The sequence below is a fragment of the Triturus cristatus genome, chromosome 10, assembly GCF_964204655.1.
Source record: "Triturus cristatus chromosome 10, aTriCri1.1, whole genome shotgun sequence".
Taxonomy (NCBI): domain Eukaryota; kingdom Metazoa; phylum Chordata; class Amphibia; order Caudata; family Salamandridae; genus Triturus; species Triturus cristatus.
The window spans coordinates 989,981,935-990,007,768 of NC_140593.1; the positions used below are offsets into that span (position 1 = coordinate 989,981,935).

Below are 25,834 nucleotides of genomic sequence, written 5' to 3' on the forward strand. Positions count from 1 at the left end.
ACAATCCCCAAATAAAAGAGAGGGACAGCAGAGGTTAACCTTTTTTTTTTGCTTGATATTACGCGAACAGCCACCACATCATAGAGATGTTGAAAAGTTAGTCAGAAGTCATAGACAACTTTGCAGCACTGTCCGGTTAGAAGGTAAACTGGGGCAAAAAGGAGGCCCTCCCACTGTCGACCTGCACCACAAAGGTGGCAATCCATGGATACCCGCTCCACTGGAAAGCTTCTCGGCATAAGTACCTGGGGATCTTGGTCAACTGGGGCCTAACTGAGATGGTCACGGACAACCTGACTCCCCTCTTCACGCAGATTAAATGGTACTATGACAAATGGTCCCTGCTGGGTTTCTCTACGTGGGGTATGGCACAGGCGGAGCAGATAGTCACACTGCTGCGCCTTACCTACACGCATCGGAATGCTCCCCGTCACGGTGCCCCTGGCAACGCTCCGTCTCATAGACTCCCGATCCGAGCCTTCATGTGGGGATCCACCCGACCCGATTAGCTGCCGCCAAACTTATGGCGCATCGTGTGAGAAAGTGGCTCTGTATATACTGTTCCCAAATAGGTACAGGGTGTACAGAGTCCACAATCCCCAGGGGTTTGACAGAGGCTAAAGTTAGTTATAACCTTACTCTCTAAAGTGGTAGCTTGGTCGAGCAGTAAGGCAGTATCAGAGGACAGTGTAAAGCATTTGTTGTACACACTCAGTCAGCAAATGGTCTCACACACTCAATAACTGAACTCTAGGCCAATAGTTTATATATAAAAAATATATGCTTGTTTTATTTTAGAAGCAACAATTGGAATTAAAATATACTTTCTCAGAATGAGATGCTTTATATAAATACTTTTGCAAGATGTAATTGACTTTTGTAAACAGTTACAAGTGGTTGCAATAGGCAACACTATTTTAAACACAATAATGCATTGAGTTCAATGGAAGTTTCATGTTATTTGCCACAGATTACTTTTAGGATTACTTTTGGAATTCCAGGACTGGATCCTAGATTCAGTCCTGGGTCAGTACTCAGAATCACGTGATGAAAGTCGACTTAATTACTGTAATGATTTTTAAACAATATTTAGCTATTTTAAAAGTTGACACTTGAAAAATATTTCAGAGAAAACAGTCAATGATTCCCTAGGGAAGAAAATTCAGGTTACAGGTACAGTATGTTCTCGTTACTTTTGTAATCCAGTACTGGGTGCCTAGACTCAGTACTGGGACCTTTATCTAAAACAGGTAAGTAATTACGTTTTCAGAAGTTATACGATTTTTGAAGAATATTTAAAGATTGCAGGAATCGACACTTAGAAGAAATTTCACAGAAAAACAGTCAATGGTTTCCTATGGAAGAAAATTGAGTTAAGGGTAAGTACAGTTGTTGGTATTTTTCAGAGTCAGTGCTGGGCACCAAGATCCAGCACCCGGAGCTCACCTAAGAGCAGGTGAGTAAAGTCGTTTTTGTCACTCTGCTGGTTTTTGGTGAATATTTGAAGATTTGAAAAGGCCACACAGAAGAAATTTCAGGAAAAAGCCAGTCAATGTTACACTATGAGGAAAATAGAGTTTGCGGTTTAAGCGTAAGTACTCGACTGGCAGAGTTGAGGTTCTGGGCACAGACTCAGGGGTCTCCCAGGGTCAGGTAGGTACAGTTGGTTCACCCTCAGCGGCTCTAGGGCGGCCGGGTGCAGAGAGAGTTAGGCCCAATGTTATCCTATGAGGGATAGGGGAGCCTTGTTTGGTGGCTGCTGACTGGCAAGCCACGCGGCTGTGGGAGCTGGGCTCCTGGTCACTTACTTAGGGCAAGTGGGGAAGTAGGAAGGAGTAGAGTTTTCACTGTCAGGGCCACTCGGGCGGCTGGGTGCAGAGTGCTTTTGAGCCCTCGGGCGCTCAATGGATTTCAATCGGAAATCTCCGGTTAGGAAAAAGACTGCAAGCTCGGGGACGAGGACTCTTCAGGTGCCACCACCACTTCGAGAGGTAAGTTGGGTAGTTGGAGGATAGGTAGGTACCCCGGGATTGGGCACAGGGGGCCGTAAGGCGCCGCGTGCAGGGGTGCCTTTAGGTGTCGGGAAATCTTACCCTCTGTTGATTGCGGTTGGGGGGGCACCTGGTTCTGAGGCTGCAGGCTTCTTCAGGAATGTCGAGGGAGGTCCTTGGGTGCCGGACTCGGGGTCACAGTCGCCGTGGGGTCGTCCTCAGGGTCTTTGTTCACTCCGGCACTCGCCAGGCTCGGCTGGTGCAGAGTGTGCTGGGTTTGCGGTTCCGGGCTGCTGCCAGGGGTTAGAGATAGGTTTCGAGTAGAGCCTCTACTCATGGGAGTCCCAGGGGCTTAGAGCCAAAAGGTAGCCAGGTCCTCCGGGGTTGGTGAGGGTGCTGGCCACAAGAGATGCCGCGCTGGAGCAGGAGCAGGTTCGAGGGTCGACAGGCCGGTAGGGCTGGGGCCAAAGCAGTTGGTGTCTTCCTCTTTTTAGCAGCTGCAGGGCAGGTCTTTGTTCTTCTTGCTCTTCTTGTAGTTTCGAATTTGGAATCTGGGGAAGGAAGGTTCAGGGTGCCCCTAAATACTAGATTTAGGGGCGTTACAGGTAGGTGAAGGGCAGGGGCCAATGGGACCCTGTCCTGGGGTGGGTACACCCCCTATCCTGCCTCTCTCCTGTGGGAGGGGGGCAGGAGCCTAGTCCTGATTGGCAGGGCTTCCCATCTTCAAGATGGCGAGAGCCCGGAGATGTGCTTCACCTCGCCTCCCCCACCTGAGGGGTGGGGTTGGCAGGCTGGCACATCCTCTGTCCTTATTTGGGGTTTCCGGCCAAGCTTCCCACCAGAGTGGGGGGTTGCAGTTGCCTGGGGAAGCTCACAGAGGCGGAATGCCTTTGAAGCTTCCCCCTGCCTATCCTGGGGGAGGAGATTCAGCACCTCGCCAAGCATGTGCATTGTTGCAGACCCAGGAGAGCAGGGGCTCTCCTACCCAGAGGTCCAGCAACATGTCTGCTGTGTGGCAGCCTAGGCAGCCTCAGAACAGACGTGGATTGTAGGTTTAGGTTTCAGAGGGCCTCTCTAAGATGCCCTCTGTGGTGCTTTGTACATTAAATCACACACTGGCATCAGTGTGGATTTAATGTGCTGAGCAGTTTGATACCAAACTTCTCAGTCTTCAGTGCTGCCATTATGGTGCTGTGGAGTTCGTGTTTGACAAGCTCCCAGCACCATATACTCTTAGCTGGCAGCACTGCACTTACAGGACCCAGGAATGGACCTGGGTACTGTAGGGGCACAGGGCTCCTGCTTCTGTGTCCACACCACTGGCATAGGGCACCCAGCTAGAGGGGTGGCTGATGTATGCCAGGGCAGTGTAGGTTGTGGGCATGGCACACAGGGACGTGTGCCATGTCGACTCTCTGTTTTGTCTTGTATCCAGACACTCAGCCTGCAAGAGCAGTGTGTGTGTGTTAGGGTACAGGGCCTCTAAGGGTGGCACAATGAGTGCTGCAGCCCTTAGAGGCCTTCCCTGGTCACAAGGCCCTGGGTACCTAGGGTACCATTTACCAGGAGCTGACATGTGGCCAGGGTTTGCCAATTTGGGTTTTGGCTGTTAGGCAGTTTTTAGGGAAGGAACACAGGCCCTGGGCACCTGATTGGCAGGAGCCCAGGGCACAACAAGGAAAAGTGCATCAGCTATTTAGGCAAAAAAGGGGGGGGGGTTACTGCAACAGAAACCCACTTTCTTACACATCGCCCCTGTGGCGGCCTGGGCTTATCGTCAGTGGAACACTGCTCTATGGCCCTACATCTTTCTCAAATCGTCTACTTATTACTGGGTACCCCGGACCCTTCGCAATGGGTATACACTGTAAAATCGCTCCTCACTCGTGACAATGGGCTCGGCCTTCACTATGGGGCTATGCCCCACAAATATCACACCAACACCCTGTGTTGCAGGCCAGGTCCAAAGTCTGGCACTGGCCCATTGCTTCTTCAGAGTGGATCACCAACTACACAACAGGGCGCCGCTGTGGGGCAATGACAGCCTCTGCATTGACTGCCGGATCCTTCGCTGGTCGCGCTGGGTGGAAGCGGGCATATGCACCTTGGACTAGGTACTACTGGACAGCGATCCAAAACCTTTCAACCGCTTGAAGGAGGAATTTGGCCTTCACCCACGACAGGCTTGGCAATACCTACAACTGCAACACTGCCTGCGGCATTGCCTGGATCCACGTTCATGGTCGTTACAACCCTTGCCAGTAGTGGAATACTTGTTCACATGGGGCCAGCATCGGGCGTGATGTTGGGGCTCTACAGCACACTGACAAACCACCTCTTCTCACAACCCATCGCCCGCAGCCTCCACACCAAGTGGCAGGACCACCTTCAGATTATCATTGAGGAACAGGACTGGCCTGAAGTTCTGGAAGCCCTGGACAGATGCGCCCGGGATGCCCGATTTAAATTCTGCTTACTCAAGATGCTCCATGAGTGGTATTGGACTCTGCAAAAGCTGCAAATGGCTGGCCTCCTACCCAACTCAAACTGCTGGAGGTGTTAGACAACTCAATGCGACCTCGTCCATATCCTATGCGATTGTTCTTCAATCAAGTCCTTTTGGGCATATGTAGGGGACACCCTGGGGGCGTCTATGCCTCTCCATCTACCCTTTACTCCCTCCGTTATCCCCCTACATTATCTCAGAGGCTCCCCTGACCTATCCCGACTGCTGCGCCGCCTCCTGCACATGGCGCTGTCCACAGCCAAGCTCTGCGTACTTCTAAGGAAGCCTGGATGGTGGCAATGATACAGACAGCGTTCCACGAATGCGTCATCTATGGTATGCAGGACTAGGCTGAGGTGTTCACTCATGGACATGGGTGCCCTTCCTCCAAGGTGAACCCTGAGATTGATCGCACCATCACTGCCACCCTTCTCCCCTCCAATTCCTAACGAGCGCAGAAGGCAACCTGACTCCGACGCAGTGGTATAGGCCCCTCCCTACCCCCTTGGTTGGGATCCCAGTCCCCACTCCCGGCACAAAGCAAACACAAGGAGATGATGGACGGAGCACTGAAACTTTTCAGACACTCACCCCCAGTCACAGATCTGGGTTGAATCCATCATCATTCTTTAGCTCACTTTGCCACCTCAGTTCATAGCCAGCTATATGCAAATCAGTCTTGACCCTGTGCCTCATGGGAACAGTCCAGTCCGAACTGCCAAGCCAGGTCTTCCCTGAACCGGAAACAAGCATCCTGGGACCGGTTTTTGGGTAACACCCTTCATCAACCAGGCTAGCTTGAATCCAGTGGCCCACCCCCGCCCAGCCACCCTAACTTACCCACTTCAATGTATGCCACGCCATTCTTTGCCACTACAAGACACTCTACACCATGCCACTCCACTCCACTCTGTTGTACAACATGGTTAAAAGACATTGGCAAAGCCAATGGCTCCAGCATAGGCGAAACCTATTAGCTTGGCTAATGCTTGTTTAATCTGGCCGTTCTGCTTTGTTCTACTTCGATATTGCTACATTGGGATTGAAATCAGCTATATATTGCTGAATATGTGAATACAAATGGACGGGTTGAATGCTTTAATGCATTACAATTCTTCAAAGGGGTTTGGGAATTATCATGATATGTTCAAAAGTATCCTGAGGACAGTGTTTCCAGCAAGAGACTGGTCATAGCCCTCAGATGCTGTACGTCTCACTGCGTTGGTAGGCACATTAATATCCATATCCTGTCCCTGCGGGTATTTTGTTGAATTTTGAAAGACTCGTAGATTTAATGTTGAAAATGTGAGCATTTAAATAAAAAAATATTAAAGAAAACTTGACAGTCATTACTCGAATTAACACGCTTATGAAAGAGTAAGTGAATGCTCATCCTAACAAAAAGATAATGAATCAGATTTGTGACTCTTACGTGATTCAGCCCATAACCTCATAGGAAAAAAAACTTGAATTGGTAAAAAGTATGTAATATTCTCAAGAGGACTACAACACTCAATGCCTCATCTGTGTACTAACAGTGGGCCACAACACTGTATATTTAACATTCTATATTTAGCACTCGATACTGGTTCACTGTCTCTGATGCACATATGAAAATTGGGACTTGAAACATGAAGTGGCTTTTACCGAACCCCTCCTGACAAGCTTTGTTAACAGATTTTTTTCAAGGGAAATTCTCAAACTTTACATTTCCTGCCTAAAGGATAAACGTATAGTTTTGATATATATTTTGGAGTGCTGTGTGAACTTATTGTCACTTATTTGGCACTGCACACAATTGTTACTTGCTTCAATTGTGATATTCAAATGGAAAAGGTGTATTGTTTTGTAGGACATGACTAAATCAGTGACATGGAGTTGTATGAACAAGGTTGAAGGTCGGGACACATAATGGATTAAGCCAGTGGAATTGTAGTAATTCTGGTGCTAATTACGTTATCCATACGGTACGTCCTCATCTGCCTGCTAACGAGTATGCAGTACATAGTCCAAGACACATACTAAAATTCAGTGACTGACTGCCCAGGATTCAACTTTACTCAAGGAACAGAAATAAACCACATCTATTGAAACAAGCATTGGCATGACTCACTCGCCTCGTTCTTCCACAGCAAGATCGCCGATATACACAACAGCTTCGGCACACAGCCCACGCACCCAACCACCGAACCGACGCACCCCACCACCACCCTCCGCGCCTGGAACCCGGTCAGCACCGAAGACACCATCCACACAATGAACACCATCCACACCGGATTACCAACCGACCCATGCCCCCACCACGTCTTCAACAAGACCGCCTCCGTCGTCGCACCCCAACTCCGAGACATCATCAACTGCTCCTTCAACACCGCCACCTTCCCGGAGAGCTGGAAGCATGCAGAACTTAGCGCCCTCCTGAAGAAACCTTCAGCAGACCCCACCGACCTCAAGAACTACCGCCCCATCTCGCTCCTCCCTTTTCCTGCCAAAGTCATCGAGAAGACCGTCAACCGACAGCTTGCCGCCTTCCTCGAGACGAATGGATCCCTCGACCCCTCGCAGTCCGGCTTCCGTGCCAATCACAGCACCGAGACCGCCCTCATCGCAGCCACTGACGACATCCGAGCCCTGCTCGACAACGGGGAAACAGCGGCCCTCATCCTCCTGGATCTCTCCGCAGCGTTCGACACTGTCTGCCACCGCACCCTAGTACAGCGCCTCAGCAACGTCGGAATCCAAGAGAAGGCTCTGGAGTGGATCATCTCGTTCCTCGCCGGAAGAACCCAGAGAGTCCGCCTCCCCCCGTTCAGATCCGAGGCCACCGAAGTCATCTGCGGCGTACCACAAGGATCTTCACTCAGCCCCACCATCGTCAACATCTACATGAGCCCCCTCGCGGCCATCGCACGCCAACACAACCTCAACATCATCTCCTACGCCGACGACACTCAGCTGATCCTCTCCCTCACCAACGACCCAGCCACCGCCAGAACTAACCTACACGAAGGGATGAAAGACGTAGCCGAGTGGATGCAGAACAGCCGTCTGAAACTGAACTCAGACAAGAGGGAAGTCCTCATCCTGGGACCATCTTCCACCGCCTGGGACGACTCCTGGTGGCCCCCTGCCCTGGGCAGCGCACCCAAACCATCGGACCACGCACGCAACCTGGGCTTCATCCTGGACTCCTCCCTCTCGATGACCAGACAAGTCAACGCCGTCTCATCTTCCTGCTTCAACATCCTACGCATGCTCCGTAAGATCTTCCGATGGATCCCCACCGAAACCAGGAAGACGGTCATCCAGGCACTCGTCACCAGCCGACTGGACTACGGAAACACCCTCTACACCGGAACCACAGCCAAACTACAGAAGAGACTCCAACGCATCCAGAACGCCTCCGCACGACTCATCCTGGACATCCCCCATCACAGCCACATCTCCGGACACCTGAGAGACCTGCACTGGCTCCCCGTCAACAAGAGAATCACGTTCCGACTCCTCACCCACGCACACAAGGCTCTCCACGACCTGGGCCCCAGGTACCTCAACAACCGCCTGACCTTCTACACTCCCACCCGCCAGCTTCGATCGACCAGCCATGCCCTCGCCGCCGTTCCACGCATCCGAAGAACCACCATGGGAGGAAGATCCTTCTCCTACCTGGCAGCCAAGACATGGAACTCCCTCCCCATCCACCCCCGCCAGACCCAAGACCACCTCTCCTTCAGGAAGCAACTCAAGACCTGGTTGTTCGAGCAGTAGCAGACCCCCCCCCCCGAAGCGCCTTGAGACCCTCCGGGTGAGTAGCGCGCTATATAAATTTCTTGATTGATTGGCATAGCCAATAGGTCTCGCCTTTGGGATCTTATAAGTGTTTAGCCATGCAACAGTTGCATAACTAAATACTTAAAAGATCCCAAAAGCGAGACCTATTGGCTATGCAAAGCGGCCGTGTGGCCGCGAAAGTGATCACGATCAAACATCAAAGCGGCCGCGAAAGTGAAAGTAATCGCGGTAAAGCGTGGCGCGTGCGCCCGCGCACATGCACTGTAGCTCTAGGCTGGCCTGGTATCACTTTTTGGAGCCCTCTCAATAAGTCTCGCCAGACCAGCGCATGCGCTGGGTCAGGCGAGACCTAAAAATGATAACAGGACAGGCATGCACCAGTACAGTCAGAGCAAGATCATATCCATATATTGTCATGCCCCTTTAATTATGATTGCATCACTCTTGCCAAAGGACATACAAAAAAACCCATTAATGTACCAAAAGTTATTAAAACGCCGTCAAACTTTTGCATTTAGAAAATACAATTTCTAAAATTGTTCTCCCTTCAGACCCATCACCTGCAAAAATACAGACTAGTGCATGAATATCATATACCAACATGGCATAGTGAAATAGATCTCCTGTTTTATACAACACACAAATCCTCAGGGCTTTGATACATCATGAATTTTGTATTGGTCTCAAAACACTCTGAAATACCATATGGTAAAAAACTTACTTCTAGTGGTATCAAAACCAGGACTATGAGCTACACAGCAATCTGTATGCTATGTAATGGTCATAATTTGATCCTGAGACAAAAACCTTCCTATCTTGATTATTGTCTCCAGCACCCAAAAAGCCCTCAATCCCACTAATTCCACACCCTCTGGCAACACGATGTGTCATACCATTAAACTGTATGATAACCCCCATCTTATTATAAACATTATACCGCATGCACAGGTATACGTTAACCACTGGATAGCAAAAAGCTAAAATATGGCATTGCTAAGTGTGGTATTGTCAAATGCGATCCAAATTTAAGAAGGAGCGGGCTTGCCGATTCTCAAGAAAGATGTTTTTTTTAAAAGCCTCTCCGGATATTTTGGGATGTGAGAATCCTTTTGGTCCTGACAAGTATGTCCATCCATTATGCCTTAGGAAATGCTTCTATAATTTAAAAATGACAAAAGTGAATAACAAAAACCCCTTACAATGAACACGAAGTCGCACTATGTACTCTTGTTCCACCACTAAACGTATACCAAACATGGATAGATTTCCCGACTATATCAACCATTAGCGGGCAGGAAGCTCAAACACTTAGACTTAGAGATGGCACAATCTGTCACTTTCCAAAGCTTAATGCCTCCTAACGTATACTAGGAATGGAGCTAAGTTGGAATACTACAGTTTTTCTCAATTTATCCCTTCAACGACGATTCACACTCAAGATTCCCAAAGTGTATTCATGTGACACCAGTAATAATAATAATAATAATAATAATAATAATACTAATAATATCTTTTATTTTGGCAACCAAGCCACATAAAGTTTACATAAATAAAATCCAGTAGCAGCATTTATCGTACATACAAAATTATTGCACATGTAAAGATACAGATAAAACTATTTAAAAAATAAAAAGATGCCGCAACTAGCAGGTCGTTATTAATATTGCCAATCATGTCCAAAACACTGCTATATAGTAGTTCTATATCTATATAGAGTAGGAATATGTCCTCTAGTGCAAAAAGCAATCTCAAAGAAATTTCATATAGTTATATATAAAACATGTTCAAATAGCAATATAAAAACAGTTCATAAACATATAACTTCAATCAACATCTTAGATGAGAAGAAAGAGGACACTAAGCAGCCTGATTAAACTTACTCTGGTAATTTAACTGTCATGTTTAGGAGTTATCTAAGGACTTCTTCCTTTGTTTCCAAGCACAGTGCAGGTACCGAGATACCGCAAAAGCTAATTGTTCGCTGGTGTTACTCTTGAAAAGTCTTGCGACTTCCCAATATTGACTCAAACCCATGAGTTTTGCATACCGCTAAGAGCCATTTCTTTCATGCATGCTTCTATAAAGTGCAGAAAAACATAAAATGGTCCTCCGATTCTTCAATATTAGGGCAATATGGACAACATTTAGAGTGAGAAGGAAAATTAGCCCATTTCGAGGTATAGATTCTCTGGGGTAGTAGTCCACATCTGAATTGCACATATAAGCATTTGGACTGCAATGGATACATTCTGTCCATATAGGGTTCAAAATTGGAACACACTTTTGATTCAGAAACTGGCCTATCAAGCTGCTATCCTGATAAGCTTCCCACGTTTGCAACAGAACTGCCTCCCAGTATAGCTGTTTAACTTTTTGTGCATCTCCCTTAACAACCGACTCAGGGGATGTCCATAATTGATCCATAACTATTCTGTGTGATGTTTCTTTAATGTTCTTCAGCCATGGAGTGCACAGTGACCTGTCGAGACCTAATAGGTCCTTAACACAATCTCTATGCATTCCTAGTTCTTGCGTAGACCATAATCTAATCCAATATAATAGAGGTTTTATTAGAACCGTTATGTGTATAGGGCTGAGGGTTAGGTCTAGTCGCAATGGTGTAATGAGTGAGCTTGAGGGGAGTTTAAATACGGCCTTAATGAACTTATTTTCGATCTTAGTTAAAGACTCTGATATAGCATAGCCCCATATCTCTGCTCCGTATATCGCAGATGTTACCGATACTGCTCTATATATGGTAAGTACTGGGGACACAGCACCTACCAAAGCGGCCCTGTATTTTCTCCCTATTGTAGAGGCTTTCTGTTGGAGAATTACTTTGATTTTTTCCAACTGTGGAACCCATGTTTGGCTATCACTTAGCCTCACACCAAAAACGTCAAAATGCGAGACTTTTTCAAGAGGGAGTCCCTTGCTGGTTACATTGCCTCTGTATTTTTATGGGGATTTATAATCATGACTGTAGATTTGGATGGAATTAATTCTAGCCCTCTTTCCTTACGGAAAGTAATCTGTCACCTTCCAAAGCTTAATGCCTCCTAACATATACTAGAAGAGGAGCTAAGTTGGAATACTACAGTTTTTCTCAATGTATCCTTCAACGATGATTCACACTCAATATTCCTAAAGTGTATTCATTTGACACCAGTAATTAAACGTTGTTATTGTCATAAGGTAATCTACCTATAGGATATACATTATATTATTAACTTTTAAATCTTATTCAGTGAGCTATGTGTATGACTTTGGTGTATAAGGGTTAATACAAAACTGCATTGCCCACTGCTTATGCATCTTGGCTACTACACATGCAAAATATAAGTGCTATAGGTTACTGTAGTGTTATGTCACTTAGGTAAATTCTACTATAAGATACATGTTTTTAATAGGATCTTAATTTGTAAGATGTAAACAACTTTTCACACTTTAAATATTTTTATAAAGGTTCAAAATGTTTCACCTAACTTACAGGCTCTTACTCATGTACGGATGTTTCAATTTAACAAAGACAAATGGAGATTGGTTGATATGTTTTCTGAATTTCTTTCCAGAATACAGCCCAGAAATCGTATTTCTAGACCCTCTGTTACTAAGGACTTAGTCAATGTCCCAATCTGAGCCAGGAAATGCAGTAGACTGCAACAACCACGCAACACACTGAGCATTACTTGAGTGAGAAGCATTCTAGGTAACGATTAGCACTGTTAGATTTTACAGGGAAAATTAGCGGAACTCAAATTCTATTTTGTTATAAAAAGGCACACTCATGAACACTAGGAAAGCAGGAATATATTAATAATATTTATTTAACATCATGATCCTATCCTAGTGCATGCAATTTGAATAGCATCTACTATAAAAACAAACAAAAAAATCCAGGAGTGGTGACTGATACAAAATATAGGATCATTATACCTAAATCATAAAGCTTCTTTATGCCCTCCTTTCTCTCAGCTAACTAAGCTAAACCTAGCACCAAATGCGAGGTTCATAGATGGTTCACACCCGCATACCTTTTCAGAACAACAGAACCAATGTTCAGGAAGAAGCAGGAGCAGGTGTGCGTGTGTTTTACAGCTTGCAGATAAGCCAAATAAAATCTGGATGCACCTTCACTGTAGCCTTCAGAGGGGTAAGGTGATTACAGTTCAGTATGACCCTCAGTCTCTAATCCCTGGTACGAAGTCCTTCTTAATCTTATAACGTTCTGTTCTAACTTACATATTGTGTCTGAACAATTGTGAACGTTTTTTAAATAAACAATAACTAGTAAGGCATTGTAACCTTTAACTTACTTACATTGTGTGAAACCTTGCATTTTATTCAAAACAATAACTGAGAAGTTGGGATGTCAGTTTCCATGAAACTTTGTTCTTTGTTTAAAAGCAAATCAATGGAAGGGCTATTTTAAAACAATATATCAAAAACAAGAATATACATTCATGAAGACCAAGTTATCACATTGCAATGAATACCAACATCAATAATAGTGCATATATATATATATATATATATATATATATTATCTACTGGCGGTCGCCAGTAGATAGTTATAGTTAGGACCGTGTTTCCATAGGAAATCCGCAACATTCTATTTTGAATAACTTTGGCGCCGATTGACGAATCCTCGCGAAATTTTCAAAATAGGTGGGGCGCTCCGCTCCTACCCTGAAAGTCTCGTGGGGATTCGTCAAGCGGGGGCTGAGAAAAAGGGGGGGTCCCAAAACGTGTTTTCCCCATGCATTTTTCCATAGGACCTTTAGTCCAAGCTACAGCCCGAACGGCTGAACAGAATTACTTGAAATTTGGCAGAGAGGTAGTCCTCAGGTCAGGGATGTGCCTTTTGCAGGTCTGGTGTAAATCTGTTCAGTATTTCTTGAGAAAATAGCATTTAAATCAATATATATATCTATAGGCGCGCTCCGAGCGCGTACGGTAAGCTTACCGTACGCGCACGCTGCCGTGCGCGAGCTTAATTCTGATTGGTGGTTACATGACTGTAAACATTCAAATCGGTCGAAATCAGGAAGTGTCGGCCGCCATTTTGTGTGTCTCACACTGATAAACAAAGGTGGAGAACGTGAAAAGGGGGCAACGAAGAGAGTTGCAGACCCCCTAGCGTTTGTCAGGGGGTCCAAGAAGGTCCCAAAAGTATGAAAAATACATTGGAATTTTTTTTTTAAAAATCGCGGGGTGCGCGTACGGTAAGCTTACCGTACGCGCACGGCAGAAAAAAATCATTAAAAAAATAGAAGTAAAAATCAAATATATATATATATATATATATATATATTTCAATGTGGATCAATCCAAGCCATCTCAATGAATAATCCAGCGGCACACCCAGGACAAAACAATAAGTTTTATTATTGTTTCAAGCGAACAGAACTACGCGTTTCGGCGAAGCCTTTGTCAAGTTGTTGACCCCTGCCCAAATTCCCTTAGAAATACAGGTCAAGGTTGATGGATAGTGAGAAAATACTATCGCGATCCAACACTTAAATTTAGTACATTATCATAATATTGATCAAAATAACGAAGTATTTTTTCACTATCTACCATTTAGTACACTCGGGGTATATGAGTTCGAGTTCTGAGTGAGAGATTATTTGAAAATGGTAATTGATTATTTTCCTTTAATTGTTGGATTTGTGAATACGATCATGAATATTACAATGCGTTATTTTGATCAATATTATGATAATGTACTAAATTTAAGTGTTGGATCGCGATAGTATATATTTATATATATATAAAACCTATGGTTTTTTCAGTGAATATATATATATATATATATATTATCTACTGGCGGTCGCGCGCACGGTGAAAAACCTGAAATTTATTTTTTTATAACCTAGCATTTAAAAAAACGTACAAATTCACTGAAAAAACCATAGGTTTCACACACGTTATTGTTATGAATTAGCATTTAAAAAACCTTGCAAATTCACTTAAAAAACCATAGGTTTCACACATGTTATAGTTAGCTGGACATTTCACTCGTAAAAAACCAATGAAATTCCCCCGTTATAGTTAGTGCAGGCAACTATAACTCACGCAACCGCAATCCTCTGCTGATGACGTCAGATATTACATCACTGATGACATATGTGTCTTTATGAAAAATAAATATTTGTAATATATGTATAGCTAAAGATCAATGGAAGAAGACATGGGTAAATAAGTGTCTAAATACAGTGATGTAATATCTGACGTCATCAGCAGAGGATTGCGGTCGCGTGAGTTATAGTTGCCTGCACTAACTATAACGGGGGAATTTCATTGTTTTTTTACGAGTGAAATGTCCAGCTAACTATAACATGTGTGAAACCTATGGTTTTTTAAGTGAATATATACATATATATAAATATTTCTACCTAAATTTGCCCAGAGACGAAGCCGCACTCCGCATCAGGTAAGTGACACACTTTATTGATTCAAGGCATACAGCTTCTCATCCCGTTTGTCGTCTTTGGCCCTACGCGTTTCAAAGCCTCTTCGCTTCTTCGTCAGGGGCCGTGTCAAAGGTCCATTATCACTGCTGCTGCATTTTCCCACGTGTGCCTTTCGAATTTATGGCTTCCGGTGCACCTTTGAGAAAGTCTCCATTTTCTGTTGCACCTTGGGAAATGCAGTCCATTGCATGCTCATACCCTCCAGTGGGCTGGAACTCTGGCACATGCTGAAAAGACAAATTAACCCTCCATTAGGCTCCCGGATGGGACTTTGCACGCCTAAATTAATGTCCTGTTGCGCCCATATTCAAGTAAACAATTCACCATCAGGGACCCTTTCACTTTATTGATTCAAGGCATACAGCTTCTCATCCAATCCATGCAATGGACTGCATTTCTCAAGGTGCAACAGAAAATGGAGACTTTTTCAAAGGTGCACCGGAAGCCATAAATTCGAAAGGCACACGTGGGAAAATGCAGCAGCAGTGATAATGGACCTTTGACACGGCCCCTGACGAAGAAGCGAAGAGGCTTTGAAACGCGTAGGGCCAAAGACGACAAACAGGATGAGAAGCTGTATGCCTTGAATCAATAAAGTGTGTCACTTACCTGATGCGGAGTGCGGCTTCGTCTCTGGGCAAATTTAGGTAGAAATACAATCGCGGCGGCTCCAGGCCGCGGAAGCGACGCACCGCCCACACACCAGTGAGAGGGTCCCTGATGGTGAATTGTTTACTTGAATATGGGCGCAACAGGACATTAATTTAGGCGTGCAGAGTCCCATCCGGGAGCCTAATGGAGGGTTAATTTGTCTTTTCAGCATGTGCCAGAGTTCCAGCCCACTGGAGGGTATGAGCATGCAATGGACTGCATTTCCCAAGGTGCAACAGAAAATGGAGACTTTCTCAAAAGTGCACCGGAAGCCATAAATTCGAAAGGCACACGTGGGAAAATGCAGCAGCAGTGATAATGGATCTTTGACACGGCCCCTGACGAAGAAGCGAAGAGGCTTTGAAACGCGTAGGGCCAAAGACGACAAGCGGGATGAGAAGCTGTATGCCTTGAATCAATAAAGTGTGTCACTTACCTGATGCGGAGTGCGGCTTCGTCTCTGGGCAAATTTAGGTAGAAATATATATATATATATATATATATACCTAACTATAACTATCTACTGGCGACCGCCAGTAGATAATATATATATATATATATATATATATATATATATATATATATATATATATATATATATTGCTAGCGTTTGAATAAACACGCTGAACACACTAAAGCAGCAGTACTGTGGTTTTGTTCTGACTGGAAGATATTCCGATCTGGCCACACCAACAGGCTTGGATGGATGTTTGGGGTTCGCTACCTCGCCGCGTAGCTCACCGTTATAAGTGGCTTGGGCATAAGCGACTTATAACTGGATGAACTATATATATATATATATATATATATATATATATATATATATATATATATATATATATTTTGTTTAACATACACCTGAATAAATGAGCATATATAATTCTAAATGGGCAATACCTAGAAAGAAAAATATTTAATAATTAGAACACAGTCAAGTTACCTGGGGTGCACACAAAGTTTATAGTGTATAGTCATATTATAGATTACAGTTACCATATGACTCCATGTTATCAAAGATACCATATCCCTGTCCATTTTCTCCTACAAAGCATTATCATTTAGAACAGGGGTTCCAGTGGGTGAACTAGGACTAAAGCTCCAATAATGCAGTAAGTTGTTAAAGTCTAGTGCCAGAATATGGGGCCCATGTTGACATGAATTTAATCTTGTATCTTCATCGTTGATATAAATCCCTCATGATAAATCCCTGCATTTCACCCCCTCACTGACAATATGTGGCAGCAGACCAAAAATACGATCTTGTGCTTTTCTGTATGGAGGACCACAGGTTATAGCACTGAAGAATAATCAAACGTATCTGGTGTATTATGATCAACACTAAAAAGTTTACACCTATCATATATTTGACCTGAAAAAACATTATGCCTTACCTAGATACGTGCCCACGAATCCAAGCGCAAAAAAGCTGCTGACAACGAATAAGCCACCCAGTCCTATGAAAGCTAGGCCTGCATAATAGATTGCTTGGCAAAGCATGCCTTCCAACTTTGGCTGTGTCTTCATGGCTTCAGAAAAGCTGTGGAAACAAAAGGTGATTGTTTAGAATAAAGCATGATTAAAAATGACATCACCTTAGATATCTCCCTAGACATCAATAATGTAGATCCCCACACTGGCTTTGCAAATCCCAGTCTAGGTGCTTAAGATGGTAGTGGCAGGAGCAGAAGGGGAACAAGGCTCCACGGACCTTATGAACAAAGCACTTTAGCAGTTGCATCCCTACAACTAGCAAAATCAGTAAGTGAGGGTTGGACCCAGAAATCACGGGGCAGCGAATTTCAGTCACAGTTGCCTAAAAGGTAACGATATCAGAATCAGGATGGTGCACAAGATGGTTTCAGTGTGACTAGAAAGTTCTGGTTGGTAGATCCTAAATTGCAGATCGGTGTGTAGCATTTCCACATATAGGTAAGGTAATCTGGCCAGGTACTATGGACCACTTTGTGCATAATTGACTATCCTGTTTTTTTATTGAAATCCACACAGATTTTTGTTGAAAGAGAGTGGTTTGTGTTTCTATGCAGGTTGCAACAGGTGCTGGAAGCAAAGTTGAGAACTTTTTTGATTGGGGACATTTTTTTAAAAGTAAGGGTGCACCGCAAGCAGGTTGTTACAATAGTCTAATTTTGTGAATTAACTAGTGCCTAAGTCAGAAGCATATTTGTCTCATATTCAAGAATTGGTAAGATGCTGCCAAGGCAATGATAAATGATTCCAAGTGCATTGAAGGGTTGAAGAGTACCTAGACCAGGCTTCTCCAACGAGTAGCTCATGAGCTGATGGAAGCTGTCGAGGTACCTATAAGTAGCTCTCCTGTGTGCATCCCAGCCTACTAAACTAGAAGCTTTTGCTTTTTAGAACTCCTAGGCTGGGGTTGGAGAAAAATAGTTGAATTTCCAAAATAGATGTAAAGCTGATATTTGAGTGGTAAATCATTTGGTGTCAGAAAGACTTTTTACTAATACTATTACCTTTGTGCCATGGATATTGCAGCTATGACTGGTAGGCATTACTCAGGGAGAGACATTCCAAATTGACAAATACTTTTTACGGTACTGCTGACAACCTTTGCTTGATGCACTGAGGTGACCACTGGTGCTAATATTACGAAGGGGGGCACTAGTGTAATATTGTCTGACGTGTCTCTATTAAAATACTACAAAACTAATAGTATTAGTAGCTCGGGATGATCTTCATTGAGCATAAGAAGCTTTTATCAAATAAAATGTCGGCGACCCCTGACCTAGAGGAAGAGAACAGAGTCAGTGTCAGGCAGAAAGTGTATGGAAGAATGCAGAGGAATGGGAGCCAAGGGTGTAAAGTATATGCCCTCCGCTTTAGAGGAGTTCAGCTTAAGAGACCCGAGGGTGATTACTTATTTGCACTGATTTTATTTTGTCTGGAGGTTTGTGTAAGACCTGTCATCCCCCTGGTATTCTGGGTTTTATATACAGTAATCAAAATTGCAATACAAATTCAAGACAGTGTCGCAGATGAAACAACTAAGGAGAGCGTCTACATTCATCAGGGGCTGCAGCAGTAACACAGTCAGACACATGTGACTGAAGGTAAGAGAAGAAGGAGAGAAAGGAGAACAAGATGTGTTAGTGGTCTGTTTACAGGTGGTAGGAGAAGCCACAGGAGGAAATGATGCCAGAGTGGAGGAAGTGCGTGCGGAAACTAGGAGTGGCCTAGGACAGACCACCGCAGTGCCTCAGCTCCTTTAGCCCCACGCCACTGATGAAGAATAGTACGACACATTGGAGAACCATTGTGCTACAGCGTTAATGCATGTCAACGATACCTAGCATTTTGGGTACTGCGAGTGCATACGCAGGAAGGAAAGTGGCATCAAGATCTTTATTTGAGGAGCTTCCACACCCGAGATGGCCACTGTGGGTCTGCATAAGCGATGTTTTGTTTCACACCTATTTGTATGTATTTTGAATGCATGGCTTATGGCTATTCACTTTGCAATGTAAGCCTCTAATACTGCAGTGCACTGTTTCTATTGTATGTGCAGTAAGGATTGAGTGCCAGGTGAGCTTGCCTTTTCATTGCTAGTATCATGTCGAAAACCCCATTCATTTTACATTGCCACCCTTCCTCAAGTCCCTTTGGTGGACTCACCACAGGATTCAACTGAATAAGAGTCGATCCCTTACACAGAAGTGCTCTCGAGTCAGCATTCACTCATTGGTCACCCGATCAGTTTCAATATACCCCCTCCTGCAGAGGTCGTCAGTATATGGCTTTGTCGTGAGCCCCAAGTTGCACGGAAATAGCACAAATGTCTGATAACCATTATAGCAGTGCCCGAGTGCATACTGAGCTTTCAGGCGATCTACTCAATCTCTGAGAAATATAGAGATCAAGAAACTCACCAGTACATTGTGGAGAAACTCTCTTCTCCCTTCTGAACACAGCACAACGCAGTCTGAAGCAAGATGGATGAGCTTATGACCCAATATCTGCGCGGAGTCAAACGAACTCCTAAAGCAGACAGTGATGTGTGCAAGCTCAGATGGCCACCACCGCAAAAATGCTGTGCACCTGAACTACAAACACTCCTACCACACAGGAACTCAACTCAGGGGTCCAATGTCAAGTTATATGCACACCAACTCAAATATTGGCAACACTGCTAAGATGATAACCATATGGCTAAACCTTCTAAGTTGGCATTATTTCCCATTGCAAGCCCATCCTTCCACACAGTCTGACCATACAAATACTACAGAGACAAAGATGGGGTGGAGAGGAACATCCTGTGGGGCTTACTCAGTGCGGTCACCTTGACATTGCTTCTTTTCTTTGTCTTTTCACTCTCCAGCCTCTCGCCTCGTCTCCGCATCCCTCTCCCTTTCTGCACAATCCTATTGCCATTGTCCTACTGGCCAAGTTCACTTCTCTGCGTTCTGTTAGTGCTTCAACATTCTTTCTTACTTGACCTATCATTGTGTCCCTCCGAACCCCATCCCGCTTCTGTGTCCCCCTAACAATCTGTATCTTCCATTCGGTCTGTCTTCCTCACACGCAATGGGTTGAACACATCCTGTGGACGTATGTTTATAAGGATCCACCTATTCCATTCATGGTCAACTCATAATCAGCAGAGTGCCACAGTCATCCTACCTGCCAGCACAGGTGACAGTGCATCATGGTCCCAAGGAAGACAGCCCCAACAGCACAAGTTGAGTTGATGGGCTGCCACAGAACTCACAGGGAACAGTGAATCACTGCCTCTACCCCAACCACAACAAAGCCAAGTTTAGGAAATCCTTGAGTGGGGACACAGGATTGTCACCTACAAGCTTATGAGCTTGGGTGCTCTGAGATGGTGATCACGTAACACGGAGGGTGGAAAGCAAACACTAAGCGAAGAATAAAGATCGTTAGTCATAAGTTCTTAACAAATATTATTGGTAGATACCAGCCTGGGAAGTTTCATCGGATACTCCACTCGGACTACACTAAGATTAGCTGTTTGTAGCCTTTAAATATCCATCACCATTGCTCACTGTTTGTATTTATGGTGCCGAACGATGGCATGATTTTGCCATATAAAACTTCTAATAAAAATATACTTGCTGTTAGTGGACTATATTTCCTTTATGTATGTGCAGTGTTTTCATCTCATCAAGCCTTTTTGAGTAAGACTTGTCATTTGTTGCTGGGGCCATGGAGCTCGCCAGCAGCCCACATCCCCTCGGTATTCTTGATTTTATATACAGTAATAAATCAATCAGCGATGAAATAATCGCAGAGATTATCTGCATTCATCAGGGGTTGTTGACAAGTCTCAAAATTGTCAAAAGTCCAATAAATTGATAAGGTTAAGTGACCTAAAAATTGATTGGTGACAGGACTCAATGAACTCAACGACATGGCTTCAAACATAAGACAACATCCTCCCTGCCTGCCGGGATGGTCAGTATAACTGCATAACTTTATATCCCTCACGCCATTCCTAACACGTCCACACCTATGTGCTGTGCCACTAATACCTTCCATCTTACCTTAGCCCAGGGCTGGCTTTAGGGCAGCGCGACCAGTGCGGCCACACTGGGCGCTGGCATATGAAGGGGGTGCTGACCTTAGGGGAGGCGCTGTGTTTAGCAATATTTTATGATTGGAGAGATGAGGGGCACTCTTGTCCAATGGCAGTGAGAGAATCCGGGGAGGTGGTCATGGGGATGGGGGTGGCACAAGTGATTATCGCACCGGGTGCCACCAGTGCAAAAGCCGGCCATGGCCCTGTGTCGGCCATCTCTATTAGATGTGCAGAGGCATGCAAGTGCACGTGTATTGGGGTGGATAAGCATCAGGCTGCTGGATGGTGCACGCCACCCCTGATGCAGTGCATGCGCCTGGCCTTAAAATATCCAAGAGCCGCTGCCACGTGACATGCACGGAGGGCAGCAAGGATATGCTAAGTCCTCCCCTCCCTTATTACCTCGCTCGCCCCCAAACAATGACAGATTTAGTTCATGCTCGACTTCAAGGGCAAACATTGGCCAGGTTGATGAGGGCAATCTACAGCCTTGTTAGTTTACATTCTGCTTCGGCGGTCAAGCTCCAAGTGCCATAATGGCGGTCTTTGCCTGCTCCAGCATTTTTACATCTTATAAAATGGAATTTATGTTTACATTGTAAATGATGAGAGCAGGAGTTTTCAGGGTTAGCAAATAAGACTTCACAAAATGTCAGCGCCTGAGAGCATGAAGTGCCAAGGTCATCTAGGCCATAGTTTTTAGTTTACTAACAATCTGCCTATTTCCATTGGGAATGGCCTGGTGGCTATGCAAAGTATTCTTGAGTCTCCCTATCTGCACACATGAGGCACATTGCTTTTTCCATAATTACTTCATGGGTTAAATATCACTTTTCATGTTAAATTTATCCTTCGAACGCATGTTCCAAAACACCGTCACTTCTTTCGTTTAATATGATACCGGTGATTTACGCGCTCTTCCGGTCCAGCGTGCTTAAATGAAAGAATCTTGCAGATAGGTTACTCTCTTATATCTAGAATCCGAAACCAAGTGCCGATACGCTATCCGTGAGATTTATACGCAACTTCTACTTAATTACCCGTGCTTATGTTGACGCAGGAAGTTACGTGATGCGAAACGTCAGTCGCTGGACTATAGTCTCTGATCACAAAGCCAGAGCTCACTTTGACAAGCTGCCATGTTATTGATCCCTCGTTTTCCTCTTCGACAGCACGCACTCTGCAGCTTTTTTTATTTTTTTAATATATTTATTATTTATCCCAGATGAAACCGCGGTTTCCAGTACATCTCAACAAAAATAAAAAAGCAGACAAAGAAGCACGGTGTAGCTAATATCATACAGAAGCTAGGAAACATGGGCCAATGCAAGAAGTAAATCATAACAATGTGTAAAATGGTGTATATAAAAGATGATGGTTTGCTCAGATAGGGACATAGGCTATGCATTAAAAAAAAAAAAAAGAGAAGGGAATCTTCGATCTACAAATGTCAAGAGAAAAAGAAAGATAGATAAATAAGACAGAACACCTAAACTTATTCCATCTATATACATAAATATACAAATCTAGTACATGTCCATAATGAAAAAGAATAGAACCATCTGATGATGGAGTTATTGCAATACAGCAGATTGCTTATTTATTATGGGGATTGATTCCTTGCTCTTTTTTTTTCTTTCCCCCTCTTTTGAAAAGTAAAAGGCGTTAGGTAAGCATGAGGCCCCCTATCTTGCCGCCACGCTTCTTAGCTCTCCACCCCTTACAGTTGTATAACGCAACCTCTAGATTGCAGATTTGAAGCATTCGAGCATACCAAGCCGAATAAGAAGGGGGATCCGCGTCCTTCCACCTTGACACGATCAGCAATCTGGCTACTGCCACACAGATAAAGCATAAATATACATGTGTCTGTTCTAACTGTGCCACAACCAAAAAAAAAAAAATAACAATTAAGTAACCTGCCCGAAAGAGATTTGAAGGGTCCTTAATTAGATCCCATAATGAAACAAAATAATCCGGAACCGACAGTTGCAATTAGTCAGACATTTAATTTTTTTATTATTTTTTTTTTTTTTAAATGTGATGAACAATGCAAAGTGTTTTCTCATGTTTCATCATCGAAGTCAATAAATCAAACAAATAAGTAATCAAAACATATGACATTTAAATCATCAATATGTAAGAACAACATATAGGGTCCCACATATTCAATCAATGCAACTAACTTCAATCAAACCAACATACACTCAAGTTCATGCATACATACTCAAAATAATTCAAGACAGTGTGCGAGACAATCATAGACCACATGATGGTAGGGTGGAAAGATAACATAGAACATCCAGGGATTGGTCAAATGGTGTAATTCCAACAATCCAATATCATTAAACGCCGACGCACGTTTCGGTGTCCAGCCCCAGCCGAGGCTACACCTTCATCAGGGCGAAGATGGTCAGACAACACTGGGACCAACAAATAAACCTAGAAAATAAGCGCAGATGAGATCTTTATATACATGTATAGCCAAGGAAAAGCGTAAAAGATGACACATTAATTCTGCTCCATAGGTAGGTCAACAGATGGATATGTAGTGATAGGCGTCCAGAATTCCTTCCATGGGTCGATAACCAAACCAGATAGTGGCAAGCAGCTGCACAATAAGTACTTTCAATTGTGTCAACGACCGAAGAGGAAAAAAATGTTTTAAAAAAAGACCGTCAGGGATTTCTCGTGGTCATAGCTTCATCATAAGGCGATCAATGCGACAATCCATGTGCGGAGGTCGAAATCTGGCAAATTCCTCATAGATGTCATCTAGGGCGCGAATCGCTCCTCCAGGGGCCCGATAGAAGGAAACTGGATCCTTCTCATAGTAACCTAATATCATCATTGTTGGCGTAATGGTCACCCCACTTCCCAGTGTGTTTTGCAGGAATATTTCGATCCAACTTTTTAGCGGGTCTAGTTTACTACAGTCGAAAAACATATGGGTAAAATCTGCGGGGCCTTGCCCACATCTCGCACACTGGTCATTTTCCCTTTTTCCCCACCCAAAGAGTTTAGCCAGAGTGAAATACAGATTAAAGATCGTTTTGCAATGTTGGGCCTTCAAGTTGACCGAGAGTAATATTTTTTGGGAAAGAGCAAGTGACATGTATAGATCCGTGTCATTGTCGCCCAGCTTGATAGCCCAGTTACTTTCCGTTTTTGCTAAGTTATCCGGAGCAGCTTTTATAAAAATCTTATATATATCCTTTATTCTAGAGTGTCTTTATGCAGGATAGCTTCTAACAAAGGAATCTTATCTGTTGATGTTATTTCTGGGAAGGCCAATCTGATGGTTTCTTTAATTTGTACATACTTAAAGTAGGACTGTGGGTCGATATCATAGTGCTCCTGTAGCTCAGCAAAGGACATCATGCTGTGCATACCCACAATATCCCCTATACCACTGATACCCGCTTGCGCCCAAAGTTTCCCTATCCCATCATAGAGAGGAGCTGACAAGATAGGTGAGGGCCAAAGGGGTACATATTTATGAAGCCTAGGTATCTTCAACAGCCTACTATCCTTATTCCTTACACTCCACGCAGTTTTAAGGTGCTTAAAGCGGGTTTTCTTGTAGTATCCCCCGTGCTGCTCTCCCGATGGCCAATTCATATATAGTAGGGGGGACTTCAGCTTCATGTGTTCCAATATGTCGCTCGTCGCCTTTATCTGCAAAAAAAAGAATGCCCATGTGTTTTAACATTGTGGCCCAGTAATAATAAAGTAGATTTGGAACCGCCTACCCCCCTCACTCTGCAGCTCTTAGGTGTGCTCTGTGTGTTTTTTCTCTGAATAGCTCGGTAAAAGTTTAAGTTGCATTTGGATTAAACAAGAATCCTCAAAATGCCGGAGTAGGGGAAGTGACATCATGCACCCTTTGACCCATAATGACATCACAGTGCTAGGCTTTTATACAGCCTCTTAGGTCTACAGACCCCTTCTAGTTTCTGAGATGCTAGGGAGAGGGCAAGGAGTGAAAAACAATGAAAATAAAGCTGGGTCTTAAAGCTCTGCTTACTTTACATTCTTTCTGCTGCCTTCATGACCCTGAGCCCAAGAGAAGTAAGGGCACAACACAATTACCACGGCACCTTCTGAATGAAACCTGTTACTCTACCTGAAGTGCATCTGAGATCCAGGCAAAATGAAGGATCCGACTTCACAATATCAACCTATGATCAATCAGTCACAGCAATCTTGAAGAACCCCCAGAATTAAAACTAGCCTTAATAAACTGCTGATCTGCAACTGCAAACACTGCCACTTTTTCAATTTTACCGCATATAGAGATGCTGACCTTCTTACTCTCACCAAGGCTTGGTTCAATCGAGATACCAACCAATTATCGGCACTACTGAAAGGTTACAGGATTATGCAAGCAGACAGCTGAGTTAATTCAGGGAACAGAGTCACCCTCGTCTAAAAAGAGGTCTTCAGTGTCATCAAAATTCAATGTTTCTATTCATTTGAATGCCTAACCACCAACATTCCATCCAACAAGGATACAAAGACCAAAATAGGCGCCATCTACCACAACCCAGGTGATGATCATTCTGACGCTTATGTTTTCACTGATGATCCCATTACATTTTTTTCCTCACTAACTACTCTCCCTTCATGACAACTCATTAGCTGGTAGCTTCAATGTACAGTGACAGAAAAGCAAGCACAAGATCACCGGCACACGGAGAGCCTTTCTGAGTGAAAGTTACCTTGTCAAGTACTCCAAGCATCAATCAATGACTTCATCATTGTCGGGCAAGAGATTGAACAAAGTGCAGACTCTCAGTCAGTAGATTAGTTTGATCATTTATTTAGCCTTTTTTCTTATTCT

The 25,834-nt window shown here is 44.1% G+C and overlaps 1 protein-coding gene across 6 annotated transcripts in view; it reads right to left on the reverse strand.

Moving 5' to 3' along the window:
- PEMT (phosphatidylethanolamine N-methyltransferase) overlaps nucleotides 1–25,834 on the reverse strand; it is a 1,115,620-nt gene that overhangs the window by 493,650 nt on the left and 596,136 nt on the right. For all 6 annotated transcript variants that reach the window (XM_085628938.1, XM_085628937.1, XM_085628936.1 and 3 more), the window contains one exon: nucleotides 16,808–16,953. In XM_085628938.1, the coding sequence (XP_085485064.1) occupies nucleotides 16,808–16,953 (146 nt within the window). The remainder of the gene's footprint in view (nucleotides 1–16,807; nucleotides 16,954–25,834) is intronic.